Raw genomic sequence first — 20,000 nt, 5'->3', positions numbered from 1 at the left:
AAGTCAACCTCATTAGCCCCATCACTGTGTCTCCTGTAGGAAAACGACATTAAGCCTTTTCTGTTTTATTACTTCTAATACCCAAGCCCTCTTATTCCTGTCCCTTCCTCCATTAATATTGAAAGAACCTACTCTTAGTACCTCCATATAGAAAAGAGAAGGAAAAGCAGAAGAAACCACAGAGAAACCAGAAAGAATAATAAAACACCCTATGAAGCATGATCATCATCATTGTTTTAATTTTCTCTTAACCTGACCATGTTTCCCACTACCTTTTGCTGCTGTAACAGCAGTAACAAATATCCTCAAGCAAAACACTTCTTCTCACTCAACTGGTCTAACCCCACCGTCTTCTGTAAAATCACAGCTGACCTCACAAACTGAACAGCATTTAAAAAATCTGCCAATTTGATAGATTTCCCAAATGTCTGATCCAGGAACCCATTTACCTCTAGATTGTAAATTAAATCGTCACCAGCTGCTATCATATCAAGAGAGATATCATTCTCCTGATCCTCCTCAACTGAGGCCACAGAACCCTGACTCCCCTCAGCCACATCCCTCTCAACACTCCCCACTTAAACCCCATCAATTGTACTGGGCATCTCCTCCACTACCTGGGAGACTAGCTCCACATGAACCCTGTCCTGTACCCCAGTACTCATAGTGGGCATCTCCTCCACTACCTGGGAGACTAGCTCCACATGAACCCTGTCCTGTACCCCAGTACTCATAGTGGACATCTCCTCCACTACCTGGGAGATTAGCTCCACATGAACCCTGTCCTGTACCACAGTACTCATAGCGGGCATCTCCTCCACTACCTGGGAGACTAGCTCCACATGAACCCTGTCCTGTACCCCAGTACTCATAGTGGACATCTCCTCAACTACCTGGGAGACTAGCTCCACATGAACCCTGTCCTGTACCCCAGTACTCATAGTGGGCATCTCCTCCACTACCTGGGAGACTAGCTCCACATGAACCCTGTCCTGTACCCCAGTACTCATAGTGGGCATCTCCTCCACTACCTGGGAGACTAGCTCCACATGAGCCCTGTCCTGTACCCCAGGACTCATAGTAGGCATCTCCTCCACTACCTGGGAGACTAGCCCCGCCTGAACCCTGTCCTGTACCCCAGTACTCACAGTGGGCATCTCCTCCACTACCTGGGAGACTAGCCCCGCCTGAACCCTGTCCTGTACCCCAGTACTCATAGTGGGCATCTCCTCCACTACCTGGGAGACTAGCTCCACATGAACGCTGTCCTGTGCAGCAAACTCTCTCCAGAAGTTCAGTGAGGATCTCTGAATGATCCAATGTTGACCTAAATGACTAATGATGATAAATACAATCCACCTGTGTGTAATCAAGTCTCCGTATAAATGCACCTGCACTGTGATAGTCTCAGAGGTCCGTTAAAAGCGTAGAGAGCATCATGAAGAACAAGGAACACACCAGGCAGGTCCGAGATACTGTTGTGAAGAAGTTGAAAGCCGGATTTGGATACAAAAAGATTTCCCAAGCTTTAAACATCCCAAGGAGCACTGTGCAAGCGATAATATTGAAATGGAAGGAGTATCAGACCACTGCAAATCTACCAAGACCTGGCCGTCCCTCTAAACTTTCAGCTCATACAAGGAGAAGACTGATCAGAGATGCAGCCAAGAGGCCCATGATCACTCTGGATGAACTGCAGAGATCTACAGCTGAGGTGGGAGACTCTGTCCATAGGACAACAATCAGTCGTATATTGCACAAATCTGGCCTTTATGGAAGAGTGGCAAGAAGAAAGCCATTTCTTAAAGATATCCATAAAAAGTGTTGTTTAAAGTTTGCCACAAGCCACCTGGGAGACACACCAAACATGTGGAAGAAGGTGCTCTGGTCAGATTAAACCAAAATGGAACTTTTTGGCAACAATGCAAAACGTTATGTTTGGCGTAAAAGCAACACAGCTCATCACCCTGAACACACCATCCCCACTGTCAAACATGGTGGTGGCAGCATCATGGTTTGGGCCTGCTTTTCTTCAGCAGGGACAGGGAAGATGGTTAAAATTGATGGGAAGATGGATGGAGCCAAATACAGGACCATTCTGGAAGAAAACCTGATGGAGTCTGCAAAAGACCTGAGACTGGGACGGAGATTTGTCTTCCAACAAGACAATGATCCAAAACATAAAGCAAAATCTACAATGGAATGGTTCAAAAATAAACATATCCAGGTGTTAGAATGGCCAAGTCAAAGTCCAGACCTGAATCCAATCGAGAATCTGTGGAAAGAACTGAAAACTGCTGTTCACAAATGCTCTCCATCCAACCTCACTGAGCTCGAGCTGTTTTGCAAGGAGGAATGGGAAAAAATGTCAGTCTCTCGATGTGCAAAACTGATAGAGACATACCCCAAGCGACTTACAGCTGTAATCGCAGCAAAAGGTGGCGCTACAAAGTATTAACTTAAGGGGGCTGAATAATTTTGCACGCCCAATTTTTCAGTTTTTGATTTGTTAAAAAAGTTTGAAATATACAATAAATGTCGTTCCTCTTCATGATTGTGTCCCACTTGCTGTTGATTCTTCACAAAAAAATACAGTTTTATATCTTTATGTTTGAAGCCTGAAATGTGGCAAAAGGTTGCAAAGTTCAAGGGGCCGAATACTTTCGCAAGGCACTGTACCTAAGAAGTACACCATGCTCCACCATACGATCAACAAGACTCTCTTCTTTAAGAAGTACACCATGCTCCACCATACGATCAACAAGACTCTCTTCTTTAAGAAGTACACCATGCTCCACCATACGATCAACAAGACTCTCTTCTTTAAGAAGTACACCATGCTCAACCATCCGATCAACAAGACACTCTTCTTTAAGAAGTACGCCATGCTCAACCATACGATCAACAAGACTCTCTTCTTTAAGAAGTACACCATGCTCAACCATACGATCAACAAGACTCTCTTCTTTAAGAAGTACACCATGCTCAACCATCCGATCAACAAGACTCTCTTCTTTAAGAAGTACACCATGCTCAACCATACGATCAACCAGACTCTCTTCTTTAAGAAATACACCATGCTCAACCATACGATCAACAAGACACTCTTCTCTAAGAAGTACACCATGCTCAACCATATGATCAACAAGACGCTCTTCTTTAAGAAATACACCATGCTCAACCATACGATCAACAAGACTCTCGTCTTTAAGAAGTACGCCATGCTCAACCACACGATCAACAAGACTCTCTTCTTTAAGAAGTACACCATGCTCAACCATACAATCAACAAGACACTCTTCTTTAAGAAGTACACCATGCTCAACCATACGATCAACAAGACTCTCTTCTTTAAGAAGTACACCATGCTCAACCATACGATCAACAAGACACTCTTCTTTAAGAAGTACACCATGCTCAACCATCCGATCAACAAGACACTCTTCTTTAAGAAAAACCACCACCGCTTTATTCATCCGGGATGCATAAGCAACATTCTCATATCCTACCTTCTCTCCTACAGCGACCAGAAACTCCTCCACAGTGACAGTAGCTTCAGTAACACACCTAAAGCTGTGCTGAAATGACAGGGACGGCGTCCCCATGTGGGTCGCCATCCCCGCCAAAGGCAGGACAATTTCAACAAAAGAAAAAGCATTATACTTAATTCTACCACAACAAATAACTAAAATAAATGATCACCTTAATCATGCATAGAAAAAGGAAAACCACCAAGAAAAGTAAAACAAGAAGGAAAAAACAGGCGATCTAATTCCAGACAACACTCGCAGTCACATACAATTCCCAGCATGCACCAAACACTCCCAGCATCCAGAGAGAGAGAGAGAGGGAGGGATCGGATTCTGCAGTAGAGGGAAGAGAGAAAATCCCCAAATCCCATTCTTGGCCAAGTGTGTCAAGAATGTCTCCTTGATCACAACAGTTCTCCGGGTGGCTCTAGAGTTCTTAGGGAATGAGGCTAGGTAGCCTGGAGGAGGAATGGAGGAGGACTGAAGGAGGCCTGGAGGAGGCCTGGAAGAGGCCTGGAGGAGTCCTGGAGGAGGCCTGGAGGAGTCCTGGAGGATGACTGAAGGAGGCCTGGAGGAGGCCTGGAGAAGGACTGGAGGAGGCCTGGAGGAGGACTGAAGGAGGCCTGGAGGAGGCCTGAAAAGCAGATGTTTGATCCACATCAAGGCTTTTCTTAAAGGCTTAATGCAAATCTGAGTTCAGTCACAAGTCTGCAGGACATGTCCTCTCATGCACTCCAAAGTCCTGTTTATTTTGAACTTGGCTGAAAGCTCAAACTAGGGCTTCTCTTCTGTTTATGATAAACGTACAGACTTATGAAATAGTCTGAAGCAGTGCTCTAGAAAGGACCAAAACTCTTCTAGAACAAACTAAACAAAATCAGAATAATTCTAGATCTTTTGAAAAAGACATTGCAGAACTTATTTTTAGAACTTAAGTTATTGAGCCCTGTGGTCAAGAGTAGTTTAATAGACGCCTGTGCTGTGGCCAGTAGTTGACTCCAGTTGTCCACCTCAACATGGAGAGAGAGAGTAGCCGCTAATTATCAAAATCTAGAAAAGAGATGTTAAATTCTACAACCACCTAAAAGGAAGCGATTCCCAAACCTTCCATAACAAAGCCATCACCTACAGAGAGATGAACCTGGAGAAGAGTCCCCTAAGCAAGCTGGTCCTGGGGCTCTGTTCACAAACACACCCTACAGAGACCCAGGACAGCAACACAATTAGACCCAACCAAATCATGAGAAAACCAAAATATAATTACTTGACACATTGGAAAGAATTAACAAAAAAACAGAGCAAACTAGAATGCTATTTGGCCCTAAACAGAGACTACACAGTGGCAGAATACCTGACCACTATGACTGACCCTACTTAAGGAAAGCTTTGTCTATGCACAGACTCAGTGAGCATAGCCTTGATATTGAGACAGGCTATGTGCACACTGCCCACAAAATGAGGTGGAAACTGAGCTGCACTTCCTAACCTCCTGCCCAATGTATGACCATATTGGAGACACATATTTCCCTCAGATTACACAGATCCACAAAGAATTCAAAAACAAACCCGATTTTGATAAACTCCCAAATCTACTGGGTGAAATACCACAGTGTGCCATCACAGCAGAAAGATGTGTGACCTGTTGCCACAAGAAAAGGTGAAGAACAAACACCATTGTAAATACAACCCATATTTATGCTTATTTATTTTCCCTTTTGTACTTTAACCATTTGTACATCATTACAACACTGTATATAGACATAATATGACATTTGTAATGTCTTTATTCTTTTGAAACTTCTGTGAGTGTAATGTTTACTGTTCATTTTTTATTGTTTATTTCACTTTTGTATATTATCTATTCCACTTGCTTTGGCAATGTTAACATATGTTTCCCATGCCAATAAAGCCCTTGAATTGAATTGAGTACAGCTAAAAATATCTTCCAGAAGGCAGAAAGAGCGAGATCATTTGGTCCAGTTCCTTCTCTCTGTTACCCTCTCTACTACTACTAAACTTTGGCTCTTAGCCTGATTTGTTAAGACTGTAACATCCTGCTACATCCCCAACCCCCCTCCCCCTCCCCCCACCAACACATTTTAGATTAGGAACATTACGAGCATGTTCTGTCAAACCCACAGATGTGGAAGAAATGATTCATTAGAGGATGGGGGGTCTGAAACAGAGAGAGTCTGTACTGTGGTGGTTTCCCATCTTCTCTTCAGGGATTATAAATAGACCAACAGACCAACGGGATAGTTGGCTTCTCTCAACATGTCCTTACCTCTGACTCTAATGTTCAGACTCCTACGTCAGAATAGTCTGGAATGTTCTTTGTGAAAGAACTCTCTGTCCCTCTACAGTTTCCCGAAGAGATGAGCAGTTGGAAGTCAGAAGTCACAAAATACACATAAATTTACATATGCACATACTCATCGTTTCAGAGATGTTACACAGGGTTTCCATGGTCTACAGTAGGTTTCTCTCTCTCACACACTCAGTGGGGTTAGTAGGGTGAACAATTGACAACATCAGTGGGCTACACAGCGACTTGTATCTCGCAGTGGGGTGTCTTGGGATCCATGCCTCTGGCAGGACTGTAGTAGCTGGGTGGTCTCCTCTCCTTCTCCTTCTCTCTCCCCTCTCCCTTCTCTCCCCTCTCTTCTTCCTCCTCCCTTCTTCCAAATTGGTTTGGAGGAGAAAACAGGAGTGGTAGCCAAAGAGCTCAAAGAGAGAAGGCAACAGTTAAATGACAAGCTGAGGAAAGCCATGTCACAATTGTGCTCCTTCCAGATCAGTCTTTCTGACAGAGCACATGTTCTAGCTTTCCCTTTGCTTTTTAGAGGTGACATGCTGTTCATTACTATCTTATCTTTCATTGGGGGGCCATTACCACCACTTTCTCTCTACACACACACACACACACACACACACACACACACACACACACACACACACACACACACACACACACACACACACACACAGAGAGCAGATGTGGATGGGGAGACACAGAGGTATGCCAGCACAGCGAAACCGGAGACACAGTGGCAAACCAAATCACTCTCCCCGTCTTCTCCCCTCTTTAACCAATAAATTCCGTACACAGCTATTAGCTACAGCATATATCCAACTCATCTGTTCTGGTAAAGCACAATTATAACCAGTTGTACGTCCCAATTATCCTAATAACTCAGTTCCACTTACTCATAAAGCTGTACTGTTTTTTAAACATTTACTAATAGTGTTATTCATTTATTACAAGTCACACTCATTGGTTGCTAGAACAGGATGTAATTTATCTACAGTGTCTGATTGGCTGTTGGGGGCATCTGGGAGCTATATGATTGGCTGTTAGGGGAGTCTGGCATTCCCACACTTTTCCAGACTTTTCTTGAAAGATGCTGTAGGGAGGTGGCGCTGCCAGGGTAAACCAACCATTACAACCATCACCCTCTCTCTCTCAGACATGTTCACACACACACACGGAAGTTGCAGCGACGAGACAAGACTGTAACTACGAATTAGGGAGAAAATATAGAAAAAATTAATAAATGAAACACACCAGAGCTGAGATCCAACTCCCTCCCGACTAAGCTAACGGGAACCACTCACAGTGCACTGCAGCCATAGTTGTGTTACAGTGCCCTTTCAGGAGTGTTTCAAATCTACAATTGAAAGACGTTTGTGTTTTTTCGTTAATAAATAATAATTCAACCCAGACTCTCTCTGTCTCCCCTTCCTCTCTCTTTCTCACCTTTTTGTCACCACAAAACTGTTCAGTCACTCTACATTCCATCGTTCTGCTCATGAGCAAGCGATCCGATGTTGCCACTCCCTGCTCTGCTGAGATGAGCTGAGCTTAGCTGGTCTGCTCCAAAGGGTTGTCTGAGGACTCTGGAGCTGAGCTGAGCTGAGGGGTAGAGAGGAATGCACCAGTGGCAAGTTGGCAACTCTTACTGTAGCCTGCTCTCACCGCTCTTCTTCTTCTTACCATGTTCTGTTCTGCTCTGCTCTCACCGCTCTTCTTCTTCTTACCATGTTCTGCTCTCACCGCTCTTCTTCTTCTTACCATGCTCTGTTCTGCTCTGCTCTGCTCTCACCGCTCTTCTTCTTCTTACCATGTTCTGCTCTCACCGCTCTTCTTCTTCTTACCATGTTCTGCTCTCACCGCTCTTCTTCTTCTTACCATGTTCTGCTCTCACCGCTCTTCTTCTTCTTACCATGCTCTGCTCTCACCGCTCTTCTTCTTCTTACCATGTTCTGTTCTGTTCTGCTCTGCTCTCACCGCTCTTCTTCTTCTTACCATGCTCTGCTCTCACCGCTCTTCTTCTTCTTACCATGTTCTGTTCTGTTCTGCTCTGCTCTCACCGCTCTTCTTCTTCTTACCATGCTCTGCTCTACTCTCAAAGCATCTGCCACTCAAACTCAAGCAGCTGCTGCCTCTCCCTCTCTCTTTCTCTCTGAGCCAAAGAGAATTCCTCTGGAACACACTGCCAAGACGTGTGGACACTGCATGAAGTGATTATAGGCCTGTCTTTCTGTCTTTACTGAGTGAGAGAGAGAAACAGTTAGAGATAGAGATTGACAGACAATGAGGGGAGAGCGAAAGTGGAGAAAATAGAAAATGGCTGATAATGAGAAATCCGTATTTTTCCATCAGTGACTAGGGCGCTTTCCCCCTCCTCTCTTTCCTTTCCTCCATCCTTCCTCTCCTCCCTTCCTCTCTCAAGTGTCTGTCTGCTCCTAACCTCAGGCTCCAGAACCTTCCCACTGCTCTCCCGTCAAGGCATCTTTCACCTCCAAGCCCTCTGTTTGGCTGTCTGTCTCATAGACGCTCTAATGCTGTGTTTCCACGGTGACCACAGCCTGGGTTCCATTACTGGGGTGGGGGTGCTGCAAAACCCCGGCAAACACATAGATCCAAATGTTCAGGAAAGTTCTTGCCTTCCCAGACGAGGAGTCATTCGTCTGGAGTTCCTTAATGAGGCTAGGCGTCCCGGTGAAACTGGAGGGTGCGCAATTCAAATAAACAATCATAACAATTATGGTTATTAAATATTTAGGTACATGCAAATGTTTTATATCAGTTAAAAGCTTAAATTCTTGTTAATCTAACTGCACTGCCCAATTTACAGTAGGCCCCACATCAACTTATTTTTCCACCGGCACAGGTTTCATAAATTCACAAATAGCGATTAAATATTCACTTACTTTTTGAAAATCTTCCTCTGATTTGTCATCCAAAGGGTCCCAGCTACAACATCAAGTGTTGTTTTGTTAGATAAAATCCTTCTTTATATCCCAAAATAGTCTGTTTAGTTGGAGCCATCTATTTGAGTAATCCACTCGTTCAACATGCAGAGAAAGGAATCCAAAAAGCTACCGCTAAACTTTGTTAAAACAAGTCAAAATACATTTCTATTTAATCCTCAGATACCCTAAAATGAATCGCTATTTGTAATTAAACAATAATATTTCATACGGAAATAAATATGTTCAATAGGAAAATTATATTAGCAGGTGCGTGTCCTCTTCGTAGCGCGGTCATACACAAATTTCCAAGTCTGTGTCCCTGTATCAAAACTCACTATTCTTCCTCGTTTTGGAAGAAACAAGCCTGAAACCTTGAACAAAGACTCCTGACACCCAGTGGAAGCCATAGGAATTGTATACTGGGAGCTAGATGACATTTTTCCCTATACTTTCCGTTTGAAGAGCATGGGCTCTCAAAAAAAACTATTCTTGTTGTTTTTTCTTTGGATTTTCTCCTACCATATCTGTTGTGTTAAAGTCTCCTACATTATTTTAACATTCCTACAAACCTCAGAGTGTTTTATTTCCAATGGTACCAATTATATGCATATCTTGGCTTCTGGGCCTGAGTAACAGGCATTTTACTTTGTGCACGTCATTCAGACAGAAATGGAGAAAAATAGATCCTAGCCTGAAGAAGTTTTAAATTGTGAAGTTAGAAAATAAATAGAGAGATGTTTCCGAACTAAAGTATAGGACTGCTTTACTTCTCATGTGAGACAGCAAATACCGTCACAAATATAGATGTAGGATCTTAATTTGATCACTCTTTTGTTGCTGAGAATTTTCAAGCAAAGCAGGAAATGCGAACTTGTTTCTAAAGTTTGTAATTTCCACTTAGAAATTTCAGACTTGATTTGCCCTAATGACATGTGTATCAAAACCCTACAAAAATTTCCATTCATTATAATCTACATAATAATTCCCATTTCTGTTACTGCGGGATTATTTTCCTGCTTCAGCAAACTGGCTCAAATTAAGATCCTACATCTGTTGCTTCACAATATGCCAATTTATTAGTGCAGCATAGCTTTAGCTCCACACTCTCAGATTCTTTCTTTGTAGTTAGTTGTCTTTGCAAAGTGTTTTTCTATCACACTAAGACATAATTCAGTCATGATGGTTTCCATAAACTCAGCAGGTTTCTACCTCTTTCCTCTACTCTTAAAACAAATGCATCTGTCTAGTCTTGGGACTTATGAATGGTGCCAGAACCTAATGTGAGTCTAACCTGCACATGTATGTGAGGACCCCATTGTCTTCTGGGAAAAGCAAGGCCCGCCCCCTTGTTGGGGGGCTGAGAATGTCCCAGAAGGCCTTGCTCTAAGGGCATATGTCTCACAGATGTAGCTGGCGCTCACAAAATGGAGGGAGAGTTTAGACTAGGCATGCAGATGGAGGGATGGAGGGAGGGAAGAAGGGAAGTGGGCGCTCCTGAAGAGGGAGAGAGTGGGTTGAAACTTCCCTTTCACTTCTCCTCTGTTCCTTTCACCCCTTTTTCCAGTTTTTTTTTGTCCCGTGTTTTGTTGTTCTATAAATACTCCTTTATTCTGGCTTTCATTCTCTTTCTCAGCATCTCTTCTCATATCCCTTTATTTTCAAACATATGTCTCTATCCTTCTTTTTTCCTTCTTTCTCTCCCTCCCCTGTCCCTCTCTCTCTCTGTCTCTCTATGTGTCTGGTGGATGGATCAGGTCAGAGAGAGGAGGAGAGGAAAGGCGGAGAGGGGAAGAGGGGACCACATGCTATTCTCATTACTCTGTTCTTCTTCCTGTCCTACTCTCTCCCTCTCTCTCTCTCTCTCTCTCTCTCTCACTCTCTCTCTTCCTCCCCCTCTCTCTTCCCCCCTCTCTCTCCCCCTCTCTCTCTCTCCCTCCCTCTCTCTCTCCCTCTCTCACTCTCTCTCTCTCTCCCTCCCTCTCTCTCTTCCATACTTTTCTCTCCAACCCTCCCAGCTCTGTTCTGTTCTGTATTCTGGCCAGTGTTGGCGGGTTGGAGAGAGCTATTGTTTACTTTAGATACTCCAAGACGTCATTTAGATGTCTCCCCTGTCCAAGCCGTTGTCATCTCCTCTGTCCCATGTTCTTCATCCTTCTCCCTGTTTGTTTCCTCTGCCTGCTTCAGTATATAACAATGTATTGACTGTGTCTCTAAAGGTTATCATAGTGTAGTTTCAGTGCAGTACACCATTTATTTGATGGACTGCATTTTGGGATTTTCAGATTTTACTCTGGAAAACAATACTTTAAATAAAACCCATGTAGGGGTGTGGTCCTCTGACTCTTCCTGTTCAGCACATTACATAAACAGGTGTGTTATAACTCCTCTCTCTGTCCCCCCTCTCTATCTCTCGCGCTCCATTCCTCCATCCCACTCTTCTCCCTTCTCAGCTGATGTGTTTCCTGAGGACTTCTCCATCCTGGCTACAGTGAAGCCTAAGAAGGGCTCCCAGTCCTTCCTTCTGTCTGTGTATAACGAGCAGGGTATCCAGCAGCTTGGGGTGGAGGTGGGACGCTCTCCTGTCTTCCTGTATGAGGACCACATGGGTAAACCCAGCCCTGAGGACTACCCCCTCTTCAGAGGTCTCAATCTGGCCGATGGAAAGTAGGTTCACCTCATTCCACACACAGTATTACTATGCCATTAGATAGTACACTGATATCATTACATAGTACGTTATATATATATAGTACTTTATAGTCAAACTATCTCCTCTTCAGAGGACTCATACCGGCCAATGGAAAGTATGTTGACCTTGTCTGATACCATACCATACCATACCATACAATAAACCCTAGTCATCCTGCAGTATACCATATCACTCTGCCTAGTGCGTACACAGCTTGTAAACTATGATATACAATGGAACACATATACTGCATTATATCACACTAGTCGCTCTTCAGAGGCCTCAACAGTGACATCTGTTATACTGTACCATATCAGACAATCTGCTGTCAGTTTAGCTGCTTGCTTCTCTGTAATCAGAGCGCAGGTGTGGGTTGGTGTAGCTTTGATGCGTCTGGTGGACACACTACTGTGGGGTTTAGTTGTGCAGGTGACTGGTCACCCATGTTCCTTATCTCAATTATCTGCTGTCTGTACATCTAACACATAGCTTGTTATCTAGCTAGGCAGTCAACCAAGGTAGTTTGTATTATATATAAAGACCTGCTCGGATTGACAGTAGCTGAGCTTTGTGCGCTACAGTGCCCTCGGATGTATAGAAATTGAACTCATGGATACATCCCTATCCTGAACAAAACATCCCTGTCTTGAACAAAACATCCCTGTCCTGAACAAAACATCCCTATCCTGAACAAAACATCCCTATCCTGAACAAAACATCCCTGTGCTGAACAAAACTTCCCTATCCTGAACAAAACATCCCTATCCTGAACAAAACATCCCTATCCTGAACAAAACATCCCTGTCCTGAACAAAACTTCCCTATCCTGAACAAAACATCCCTGTCCTGAACAAAACATCCCTATCCTGAACAAAACATCCCTATCCTGAACAAAACATCCCTGTCCTGAACAAAACATCCCTGTCCTGAACAAAACATCCCTGTCCTGAACAAAACATCCCTACCCTGAACAAAACATCCCTATCTGAACAAAACATCCCTATCCTGAACAAAACATCCCTATCCTGAACAAAACATCCCTGTCCTGAACAAAACATCCCTAACCTGAACAAAACATCCCTACCCTGAACAAAACATCCCTATCCTGAACAAAACATCCCTATCCTGAACAAAACATCCCTGTCCTGAACAAAACATCCCTATCCTGAAAATAACATCCCTACCCTGAACAAAACATCCCTATCCTGAACAAAACATCCCTATCCTGAACAAAACATCCCTATCCTGAACAAAACATCCCTATCCTGAACAAAACATCCCTGTCCTGAACAAAACATCCCTATCCTGAAAAGAACATCCCTATCCTACCCTTCCTTTGGCCACCTTTCCTTCCAGTTCTCTGCTGCCAATAACTGGAACGATCTGCAAAATTCACTGAAGCTGGAGACTCATATCTCCCTCACTAACTTTAAGCATCAGCTGTCAGAACAGCTTACCGATCACTGTACCTGTACACAGCCAATCTGTAAATAGCACACCCAACTACCTCATCCCCATATTATTACTTACCCTCTTGCTCTTTTGCACCCCAGTATCTCTACTTGCACATCTATCACTCCAGTGTTAATGCTGAATTGTAATTATTTATCCTCTATGGCCTATGCCTTACCTCCCTACGTTTCTACATTTGCACACACTGTACATAGACTTTTCTATTGTGTTATTTGACTGTACGTTTGTTCGTGTGTAACTCTGTGTTGTTGTTTTTGTCTCACTGCTTTGCTTGATCTTGGCCAGGTCGCAGTTGTAAATGAGAACTGGTTCTCAACTGGCCTACCTGGTTAAATAAAGCTGAAATAAAAAAAGTTAAATATCCTGGACAAAACATCCCTGTACTCTAGCCTGGTTGTTTAATCAGTGTTTCACTAGTCCCACAACTCGTAACTGTAGCATAGTGAAACGTGTGGGACTTTTTATCCATCTCAAAGCTAGTATAACTGTAGTGAAACGTGTGTGTGTGTGTGTGTGTGTGTGTGTGTGTGTGTGTGTGTGTGTGTGTGTGTGTGTGTGTGTGTGTGTGTGTGTGTGTGTGTGTGTGTGTGTGTGTGTGAGAGAGAGAGAGAGAGAGCTAACCTTCTGTTCCTGTCCCCAGGTGGCACAGAGTGGCCATCAGTGTTCACAAACAGAGCATCACCATCATCCTGGACTGTAAAAAGAAGACCACGCAGAAACTGTCCAGGAGCCCACACCCCATCATCGACACCAAAGGAATTGTGGTCTTCGGAACTAGAATACTCGATGAAGAAGTCTTTGAGGTAGATCTGCTGGCTTATCTACATGGTCCTTCTCTTCGTCCTATTCATTGATGGTGATATTTCTGATTTGTGTTCTAAAACCTAAAGTTGAGTGGAAATGAGCCGTGCACAGATCGTCATCTCTGCCCGTTGAACTGCACAGATCGTCATCTCTGCCCGTTGAACTGCAAAGATGTTTTTGGTCTGGATTTTCAGGCTGGATTGTCTTGTTATTATTGTGAAGACTTATTATTGTGAAGATCAGGTGTTTCATAAATTGTTGCTGTGAACACCTATTTGGAACTGCACAGCTAGCTGTGTATAGCTGTGTATAGCTGTGTATAGCTGTGTATGTAGTCTGAGCAACCCCCCCCCCCCCCATCCCCTCAATCTCTCTTCTCTTTCTCTTGTGTGTGTGTGTGCACGTTCCTGAGCGCATGCATGTGTGTTTCAAGTTTCAAGCTTTTTTGTGTGAGTGAATACAGTGTGTGAGTGAATACAGTGTGTGAGTGGATACAGTGTGTGAGTGGATACAGTGTGTGAGTGAATACAGTGTGTGAGTGAATACAGTGTGTGAGTGAATACAGTGTGTGAGTGGATACAGTGTGTGAGTGGATACAGTGTGTGAGTGGATACAGTGTCTGAGTGGATACAGTGTCTGAGTGGATACAGTGTGTGAGTGGATACAGTGTGTGAGTGGATACAGTGTCTGAGTGGATACAGTGTCTGAGTGGATACAGTGTCTGAGTGGATACAGTTTATGAGTGGATACAGTTTATGAGTGGATACAGTGTCTGAGTGAATACAGTGTGTGAGTGGATACAGTGTGTGAGTGGATATAGTGTGTGAGTGGATACAGTGTCTGAGTGGATACAGTGTCTGAGTGAATACAGTGTGTGAGTGGATACAGTGTCTGAGTGGATACAGTGTCTGAGTGGATACAGTGTCTGAGTGGATACAGTGTCTGAGTGCATACAGTGTCTGAGTGGATACAGTGTCTGAGTGAATACAGTGTGTGAGTGAATAGAGTGTCTGAGTGAATAGAGTGTGTGAGTGAATACAGTGTCTGAGTGGATACAGTGTCTGAGTGCATACAGTGTGTGAGTGAATACAGTGTCTGAGTGGATACAGTGTCTGAGTGGATACAGTGTCTGAGTGAATACAGTGTGTGAGTGGATACAGTGTCTGAGTGGATACAGTGTCTGAGTGGATACAGTGTCTGAGTGAATACAGTGTGTGAGTGAATAGAGTGTCTGAGTGAATAGAGTGTGTGAGTGGATACAGTGTCTGAGTGGATACAGTGTCTGAGTGGATACAGTGTGTGAGTGAATACAGTGTCTGAGTGGATACAGTGTCTGAGTGGATACAGTGTCTGAGTGGATACAGTGTGTGAGTGGATACAGTGTCTGAGTGGATACAGTGTCTGAGTGGATACAGTGTGTGAGTGGATACAGTGTCTGAGTGAATACAGTGTCTGAGTGGATACAGTGTCTGAGTGGATACAGTGTCTGAGTGGATACAGCCGTCATTCCCCCCCACTGTGATCCTAATAACCACTGGTCCATTTTTTACAGATGACATCATCAGCAGCAGTTCAGTTGATTGATCTAGTAAGGTTTTAATTCCTTCTTATTATAGCCTATAGCATCCTTCCTCATCAACACAAATCACATCCAGCAACTCAAACAACCGAAACCCACAACAACAGGCTAGCGGTTACCGTGGGAACAGAACAGGCAGACATTTTGTGAGAGATGTTTAAACGTTCTGTCCTCCTGCTGTGTGTCTGTCAGCTCAGTTGGGAGACTGGACAGGCTTCCAGCTGCACTCCCAGAAAATGGAAAACATGCCACATAGTTTCCAAATGATGTTCATTGCTCTCCCTTTTCTCTCACTTACTTCCTCTCTCTCCTCTTTCTCTCCCTCACTCCCTGTTCCCCTGATGGGGGGTTGACTATCATCAGAGGTTAGCGGGAAAACGATGAGCGGGAAAACGAAGATAAACATATTTGATTTCAGTGGCTGGGTCATTTCATTCAATTGGATCAGATTCCTGCAGATTTCCAGTTGATCTGTTACGGTGAGTGAATGAGGACCCAAAAGCGAACTAACTTAAACAGAGCTTCTTTAATAACCAAACATAGGTAGGCTCAGATAGACCGGCAGATTCCGACAGGACAGGACAAGGTTACAGCAAACATGACGATAGTCTGGCTCAGGCATGAAACACAACAAACAAGAATCCGACAAGGACAGGAACAAAAACAGAGAGAGATATAGAGGACCTAATCAGAGGGAAAAAGGGAACAGGTGGGAAACGGGGTGAATGGGTAGTTAGGAGGAGACAAGGCACAGCTGGGGGAAAGAGGGGGAGAAAAGGTAACCTAACAACGACCAGCAGAGGGAGACAGGGTGAAGGGAAAGGACAGAAACACACAACATGACAATACATGACAGTACCCCCCCACTCACCGAGCGCCTCCTGGCGCACTCGAGGAGGAAACCTGGCGGCAACGGAGGAAATCCTCGATCAGCGCACGGTCCAGCACGTCCCGAGAGGGAACCCAACTCCTCTCCTCAGGACCGTACCCCTCCCAATCAACGAGGTACTGGTGACCACGGCCCCGAGGACGCATGTCCAAAATCCTGCGGACCCTGTAGATGGGTGCGCCCTCGACAAGGATGGGGGGGGGGGGGGGGGGAGACGAGCGGGGGCGCGAAGAACGGGCTTGACACAGGAGACATGGAAGACCAGGTGGACGCGACGAAGATATCGCGGAAGAAGAAGTCGAACAGCGACAGGATTAATGATCTGGGAAATACGGAACGGACCAATGAACCGCGGGGTCAACTTGCGAGAAGCCGTCTTAAGGGGAAGGTTCTGAGTGGAGAGCCAAACTCTCTGACCGCGACAATATCTAGGACTCTTAGTTCTACGCTTATTAGCAGCCCTCACAGTCTGCGTCCTATAACGGCAAAGTGCAGACCTGACCCTCTTCCAGGTGCGCTCGCAACGTTGGACAAAAGCCTGAGCGGAGGGGACGCTGGACTCGGCGAACTGAGATGAGAACAGCGGAGGCTGGTACCCGAGGCTACTCTGAAAAGGAGATAGCCCGGTCGCAGACGAAGGAAGCGAGTTGTGGGCGTATTCTGCCCAGGGGAGCTGTTCTGACCAAGACGCAGGGTTGCGAAAAGAAAGACTGCGTAAGATGCGACCAATAGTCTGATTGGCCCGTTCTGCTTGACCGTTAGACTGGGGGTGAAAGCCGGAAGAGAGACTGACGGAAGCCCCAATCAAACGGCAAAACTCCCTCCAAAATTGAGACGTGAATTGCGGACCTCTGTCCGAAACGACGTCTGACGGAAGGCCATGAATTCTGAAAACATTCTCGATGATGATTTGTGCCGTCTCTTTAGCAGAAGGAAGCTTAGCAAGGGGAATGAAATGAGCCGCCTTAGAGAACCTATCGACAACCGTAAGAATAACAGTCTTCCCCGCTGACGAAGGCAGTCCGGTGACAAAATCTAAGGCGATGTGAGACCACGGTCGAGAGGGAATGGGAAGCGGCCTGAGACGGCCGGCAGGAGGGGAGTTACCGGACTTAGTCGGCGCGCAGACCGAACAAGCAGCCACGAAACGACGCGTGTCATGCTCCCGGGTGGGCCACCAAAAACGCTGGCGAATGGAAGCAAGCGTACCCCGAACGCCAGGGTGGCCGGCTAACTTGGCAGAGTGAGCCCACTGAAGAACGGCCAGACGAGTAGGAACGGGAACGAAAAGAAGGTTCCTAGGACAAGCGCGCGGCGACGGAGTGTGAGTGAGCGCTTGCTTTACCTGCCTCTCAATTCCCCAGACAGTCAACCCGACAACACGCCCCTCAGGGAGAATCCCCTCGGGGTCAGTGGAGGCTACTGAAGAACTGAAGAGACGAGATAAAGCATCAGGCTTGGTGTTCTTAGAGCCCGGACGATAAGAAATCACGAACTCGAAACGAGCGAAAAACAGCGCCCAACGCGCCTGACGCGCATTAAGTCGTTTGGCAGAACGGATGTACTCAAGGTTCCTATGGTCAGTCCAAACGACAAAAGGAACGGTTGCCCCCTCCAACCACTGTCGCCATTCGCCTAGGGCTAACCGGATGGCGAGCAGTTCGCGGTTTCCCACATCATAGTTACGTTCCGACGGGGACAGGCGATGAGAAAAATACGCGCATGGGTGGACCTTGTCGTCAGAGAGGGAGCGCTGAGAAAGAATGGCTCCCACGCCCACCTCTGACGCGTCAACCTCGACAACGAACTGTCTAGAGACGTCAGGTGTAACAAGGATAGGAGCGGATGTAAAACGATTCTTGAGGAGATCAAAAGCTCCCTGGGCGGAAACGGACCACTTAAAGCACGTCTTGACAGAAGTAAGGGCTGTGAGAGGAGCTGCCACCTGACCGAAATTACGGATGAAACGACGATAGAAGTTCGCGAAGCCGAGAAAGCGCTGCAGCTCGACGCGTGACTTAGGGGCGGGCCAATCAATGACAGCTTGGACCTTAGCGGGATCCATCTTAATGCCTTCAGCGGAAATAACAGAACCGAGAAATGTGACGGAGGAGGCATGAAAAGTGCACTTCTCAGCCTTCACAAAAAGACAATTCTCTAAAAGGCGCTGGAGGACACGTCGAACGTGCTGAAGATGAATCTGGAGTGACGGTGAAAAAATCAGGATATCGTCAAGGTAAACGAAAACAAAGATGTTCAGCATGTCTCTCAGGACATCATTGACTAATGCCTGAAAGACAGCTGGAGCGTTAGCGAGGCCGAAAGGAAGAACCCGGTATTCAAAGTGCCCTAACGGAGTGTTAAACGCCGTCTTCCACTCGTCCCCCTCCCTGATGCGCACGAGATGGTAGGCGTTACGAAGGTCCAACTTAGTGAAAAACCTGGCTCCCTGCAGGATCTCGAAGGCTGAGGACATAAGAGGAAGCGGATAACGATTCTTAACTGTTATGTCATTCAGCCCTCGATAATCTATGCAGGGGCGCAGAGACCCGTCCTTCTTCTTGACAAAAAAAACCCCCGCTCCGGCGGGAGAGGAGGAGGGGACTATGGTACCGGCGTCAAGAGCTACAGACAAATAATCCTCGAGAGCCTTACGTTCGGGAGCCGACAGAGAGTATAGTCTACCCCGGGGGGGAGTGGTTCCCGGAAGGAGATCAATACTACAATCATACGACCGGTGTGGAGGAAGAGAGGTGGCCCTGGACCGACTGAACACCGTGCGCAGATCGTGATATTCCTCCGGCACCCCTGTCAAATCACCAGGCTCCTCCTGTGAAGAAGAGACAGAGGAAACAGGAGGGATAGCAGACATTAAACATTTCACATGACAAGAGACGTTCCAGGAGAGGATAGAATTACTAGACCAATTAATGGAAGGATTATGACAAACTAGCCAGGGATGGCCCAAAACAACAGGTGTAAAAGGTGAACGAAAAATCAAAAAAGAAATGGTTTCGCTATGATTACCAGAAACAGTGAGGGTTAAAGGTAGCGTCTCACGCTGAATCCTGGGGAGAGGACTACCATCCAGGGCGAACAAGGCCGTGGACTCCCTTAACTGTCTGAGAGGAATGTCATGTTCCCGAGCCCAGGTCTCGTCCATAAAACAGCCCTCCGCCCCAGAGTCTATTAAGGCACTGCAGGAAGCTGACGAACCGGTCCAGCGTAGATGGACCGACAAGGTAGTGCAGGATCTTGAAGGAGAGACAGGAGTAGTAGCGCTCACCAGTAGCCCTCCGCTTACTGATGAGCTCTGGCTTTTACTGGACATGAAGTGACAAAATGACCAGCAGAACCGCAATAGAGACAGAGGCGGTTGGTGATTCTCCGTTCCCTCTCCTTAGTCGAGATGCGGATACCTCCCAGCTGCATAGGCTCAGCTCCCGAGCCGGCAGAGGAAGATGGTAGTGATGCGGAGAGGGGGGCAACGGAGAACGCGAGCTCCTTTCCACGAGCTCGGTGACGAAGATCAACCCGTCGCTCAATGCGAATAGCGAGTTCAATCAAGGAATCCACGCTGGAAGGAACCTCCCGGGAGAGAATCTCATCCTTTACCTCTGCGCGGAGACCCTCCAGAAGACGAGCGAGCAAAGCCGGCTCGTTCCAGCCACTGGAGGCAGCAAGAGTGCGAAACTCAATAGAGTAGTCTGTTATGGATCGATTGCCTTGACATAGGGAAGACAGGGCCCTGGAAGCCTCCTCCCCAAAAACAGATCGATC

The 20,000-nt window shown here is 45.9% G+C and overlaps 1 protein-coding gene across 5 annotated transcripts in view; it reads left to right on the top strand.

Annotated features, from left to right (window-relative positions):
- Window positions 1–20,000, top strand: part of LOC110522815 (collagen alpha-1(XI) chain-like) — a 135,960-nt gene that overhangs the window by 31,080 nt on the left and 84,880 nt on the right. For all 5 annotated transcript variants that reach the window (XM_036977004.1, XM_036977003.1, XM_036977002.1 and 2 more), the window contains exons 3-4: window positions 11,237–11,450; window positions 13,589–13,751. In XM_036977004.1, coding sequence (XP_036832899.1) covers window positions 11,237–11,450; window positions 13,589–13,751 — 377 coding nt within the window. The remainder of the gene's footprint in view (window positions 1–11,236; window positions 11,451–13,588; window positions 13,752–20,000) is intronic.

The sequence above is a fragment of the Oncorhynchus mykiss genome, chromosome 5 (genome assembly GCF_013265735.2).
Source record: "Oncorhynchus mykiss isolate Arlee chromosome 5, USDA_OmykA_1.1, whole genome shotgun sequence".
Taxonomy (NCBI): Eukaryota; Metazoa; Chordata; class Actinopteri; order Salmoniformes; family Salmonidae; genus Oncorhynchus; species Oncorhynchus mykiss.
Note: the sequence above shows the minus strand (reverse complement) of the source record. Positions and strands in the feature narration are given on the sequence as shown.